The following is a 4673-nucleotide window of genomic DNA, read 5'->3' as shown; positions in this document are numbered from 1 at the left end:
GGGAGGGATGCTCACAAATGCCCTTCTAGATTTTGAAGGGTTTGCGGAACTCACATGGCTCGCATTTTTCTACATTTATTTCAAATTTTCTGGTGGTGGTCTTTGAAGGAGATGTTTCATCAACTACGAGACATCTATGATGACTTCATCAATCTCAAAATATTATGCCGCCCAGTATCTCGAAGGTACTCATAGAGGAGGGTGTATATTCATAAGGGTGATTGTATATGTATATGAGCATCTGCGATTTGTATTGTGTTTAAAAATAAGAATTTGAAGGGTCTGCATCAAACGCACGAATTTGCTACAAATGGTGCTATGGTTGTGATATAATCCACTTCTGAATTCTGGTTTCACGTGTTTTAATTCTATTTAGAAAGTGACCAGCAGATGGCTACATATGCTGTTAACATTTACTACTACAAATGAGAGGAAATATGTTTCTCCTGTTAGCTGCACCTGCTACAATTGGAGCCGCAGATTGACTTGGCAAGCGCATGCACAAAAGCAGGATCATTGCCCCTCGTACAAGGAAACAGCAAGAGACACAAGCACACAAAAATACCTGGACTAAAATTGTGCTAGTGCAACTACAGCACATGAAAACAATGGTGAAAGATAAAACAAGAACCGAAGTTGCAGCACAAATCAAGATGATCAACTGTACAAATAAAACTGGTTTCTTCCTCCTGGACCCTCCTGAGTCGGGACCCACTAACACTACCAATCATCGCACCCATCTAAACATGCCAATCATTCATCACGGATCAATCCATCCAACAAGGAAAATAAAATAAACAGACAAAAAAATACCACCAAAAATAACGAGGCCTAAGGACTAGCAACAAGTCTTGTTCTTGCATTCAGTTGCTTTCTTCCTTTCCATCATCCATTTCTGCAATCTTCTTCTTAACCCAGCAGTGAGCAGTCCAATGATGGCCTCGGCCAATCCCAGGATTCGATTCTAGCCCACCCCACTAGCACGATTGCGATATGAACATGGTGGATTCAGAGTTTTTCATCATGCGAGCTTGCTTACTGTGAGCTGTTGTCGCGATGGCCTTCCTCTTCTCCGCCGCTGTCGTCGTCGCCGTCCTCTTCGCCTTCGTTGCCCCCGCCGCTGCCGTCGCGCTGCTGCTCCATTTCTTGTTGCTGGTCTTGCTCCTGCTGCTGCTGCTGCTGCTGCTGCTCTTCTTCCGTACCTCCACCGCCCCCACCGCCGCGGTCGTAAGCATTGAGCCCAGCAAGCATGCCGATGTTGGTGTCGGGCATGCCGCCCATCGCACCGGCGCTGCCGGGGTAGTTCACCCTTGTTGACATGAACTGCAGCGGCGCCTGCACGGTGCTGCTCCCCCCGCCGCCGCCGAAAGACCACATAGGCTGCTCGGTCGGCCGAACCGCGGCAGCCTGGCTCGCGGACACGGGCAACATCCAGAACGCGCCTCCAGGGGCCGCGCTGTTCGGCGCCACGGCCCACATTGCGGCGGGCGGCGCCGCCTGCTGCTCGCGCGCCTTGGGCGCGTTAGGATCTTGCCGCTCATCGTCCTCCTTGAACAGGTCCTCTCGGTACCGCTTCCTCATGAAGGAACCGGGGCTATTTGCGTCCTGGGGCGGCTCCTGCGGCGGCGGGAGCAGGTGGTGGTAACCCAGCATGGTGGACATGTCGTGCTGCGGGTGCGGCGACTGGTGGTGGGGGTGGTGGGGGTGGAGCGCGAGGGCGGGGAATGGCGCGGGGCGGCTGGTGCCGGAGGCCGCGCGACTGATGTTGAGGGAGGAGAAGTTGGCCGGGATGGTGCCGGTGCCGGTGGCGGCGAGGATGGCTGGCTCCGCCTGCTGCAGCAGCCACTCGATGGTCTCGCCGTCGGACTTGTGGCCGAGCTCCCGCGTAAGCTGGAAAACCCGCGCCGCGCACAGAGCCGGCATCCGTATCCTCCTTCCCCGGCCATCCACCTTGGTGTGCCGGTCCTTGGATGGCCGCTTCGCCAGTGCGCCGGCCGATGGAGTCACTGGCGCGACCGCCTTCTTCTCCGCCGAGGAAGCCGGGGCCTGGTCGGTGACGACGGGTGTTATGGCGAGCGACCCAATGAACTGCTGCGGCTGCGGCTGCTGCTGCACGTTGTTGGGCTCCGCTGGGCCTGCGTAGTAGAATGGGTGGTGCGGATGGTGGTCGCTGCCGCCGCCACGGCTTCCGCTCGTGCCCCCGGCGCTTCCCCCGCCGCTGTTGCTGCTCGACGGCGCTCCGCACCCGCCCCCGCCTCCACTTCCACCCCCACCGCTGCCGCCGCCATGGTCCATGCGCGTCCCCAAGAACCCTCCCTCCCTTCCTCCCGAGAAGGAAGAAATGAAAAGGCGGCTCCTTTGGCCTGCCCGGTGGTCCGCGCGCACGCGTTCGGGTAGTCACCGGAGTTAGGGTTGAAGAGGGAGAGGAGCACGTGCCGGGCACGCAGGGTGGGGCGGGGTGGTGGCCGGGTGGGGTTGGGAGGAGGCGCAGGGGAGCGGGGACGGAGGAGGGGAGAGATGGAGACAGACAGACAAACAGGGAAGGGGAGAGAGACGGGAGGGGTGGGGTTTCCCTTGGGTATTGTTTATGGCCCTTTTCCATGATTCTATAAACCCTAGAGAAGATATTGGGGACTGATGTCTCCTTTCCTTTTCCACATTTCCCTTTTTTTCCTGCCAGCACATTTCCACTTTTGTTGCCCCATAATTCGATTTTTTAATTGATTCGTCGATGGTAGGTGGCTGATTATGTCTAATTAATGAACGCATTATAGACATAGCCAACACAAAGTTGAAATATTTATCACGACACTGTAAGCCTTGTATGTGTCTGACAAAATATAGTAAACTAGTAGATACCCCGCGCGTTGCGGCGGGAAATTGAGCAAAAAAATTTACTTTAAGAATAAAACCGTAAAAACTATAACAAAAAGATTATTGAAAAAGAAAGAACATTATCATTCAGATTAAGCGCATACCTTTATTTATAGTGGAATAATATTTTTCTTCAATTAAGAACCTTCTTTTACAATCATCCCTTTTCTCCATGTTTTCGCTTTCTCCAAATTTCTTGTCTAAACAGTGCAATAAATATAAGAGGGTGGTTGTCAGAGTTTTATATATCAAGCAAAAATTTAAACATTACGAACATAGTATTTGTGAAAAGCTTCCTCCCATATTTCCTTCTGTTGATGTTTGTGTCTCCTTTAATTCATCTTTTGGTTGCTGCATATATCTGTTTGAAAAAATTGACAAAAGAATATTACTACTGCTAAACTATGCATGCTATACTTGAGGCAAATAAAGGATTTCATGAATCTGACTGAACCATATTGCATTGTCTAGTTGACAGAAGTATATTGGTTAGACATAGGGTTAATCTGATTGAATCGTTTATTTTGTCGGCACCAGAAATTTATTCGATCGATACAAACGGAGTAAATCTTAACAGAAAGAACACTAAACATTCTTATCTTCTCAATCCTCTTTAATTTGGTAGATAGTAGAAGAGTCACGTCATCAAACATCTTTCTAGCAACCTAAGTATCTTGAATCAACAATGGTCATAAATTTGTTGTCATAGACTATAACACATCACTTAAATAGATGAAACCAGCATGTATTGTAATTCTGACGCAAGTGCATGTACTGTCAGATGCCACGGCCTCCAGCTTTGGCAAATGGATGACGTGAGCTTGATTCGTGGTTTAGGATTCAAATCAATAGGTGGGTTCAGCAAAATCTGAAAACAAAGGGAAAATATGCCGACTCATGTATATCTTGTAGTACCTGGACATGGATATGCAAGTGGAGGTCGTCAAGCATCCTGCTGATGCACCTAATCAATTCCAAGGTCGTCGTGATGCTCGAGGATGAGACTATCAGCAGCTATCTTGCACACGTGATCTCCCCTCGACGCCAGGCCCATGCGGAAGTCTTATACAGCCCGTGATGTACACATCCAGCTGAACGTCGTCGGGGCTGGTGTTCAAGACGATGATTTACACGCTCATAAACTTGGGCTAATGAACCACAGTCGACACTATACTGGCCCTGCGGCCCTGTCGCGTGGTCGGGAAGGTGAGCAGAGGACACGCGAGATGCGTCGGCACCGACATGGTTCACTGCCGCCACAGGGAGTCTTCCCGGCCTTCTGCCGAGGCCGCCGGCGCGCCTTCGCAAGGTAATAGTCGGGCCAATCTCGGCGCGGCTGCATCCTCTACAAGGTGCTCTGCTTCTAGTGCGGGGTGCGCCTACGGCCGGGAAGCCGGAGGCATAGCGGGGACGGCCGCGGACGGACCTCTCACCATCGCTCGTTGCCTCACGCACGACCGAAAAGAAATATCATATGGGAGGAGCAATTGAATCGCCAGAGTAGTGGGATTTAATGAGGGAAAAGGAACCGTTTCTATTGCAAAATAATAGTGGGATTTGATGGAGATTGAAGAAGATAGAGAGGAAGTGGAATCCGTTTCATTGGGAGACAGAAGGTGCAGGTCGCAGCGGCTGGCGGCGGCGCGGTCACGCAAGGTTTTTTTAGGCAAGGCTTCTTCACGGATGCTTCTTTAGGGAAGAGTGGGTCATCGTAGTCTCCCATGGGCTTTCAATGGGCTTTTTAGTCTCCAAAAATCGTTGAAATGTATGCCCAGCCCAAAAAGTTGAGTCGGAGGCCA

General features: G+C 51.2%; 1 protein-coding gene across 1 annotated transcript; it reads right to left on the bottom strand.

The window, feature by feature from the left end:
• Positions 1-571: 571 nt before the first annotated feature.
• LOC119302333 (transcription factor PCF3-like) lies at positions 572-2527 on the bottom strand. The gene has a single exon (XM_037579378.1). The coding sequence runs from the start codon at positions 2293-2295 to the stop codon at positions 1036-1038; it is 1260 nt and encodes a 419-aa protein (XP_037435275.1). The 5' UTR covers positions 2296-2527; the 3' UTR covers positions 572-1035.
• Positions 2528-4673: the final 2146 nt, after the last annotated feature.

Source organism: Triticum dicoccoides, chromosome 5A (genome assembly GCF_002162155.2).
Source record: "Triticum dicoccoides isolate Atlit2015 ecotype Zavitan chromosome 5A, WEW_v2.0, whole genome shotgun sequence".
NCBI classification, from domain to species: domain Eukaryota; kingdom Viridiplantae; phylum Streptophyta; class Magnoliopsida; order Poales; family Poaceae; genus Triticum; species Triticum dicoccoides.
The sequence above is the reverse complement of the archived record's forward strand: the minus strand, read 5'-3'. Positions and strand labels throughout refer to the sequence as shown.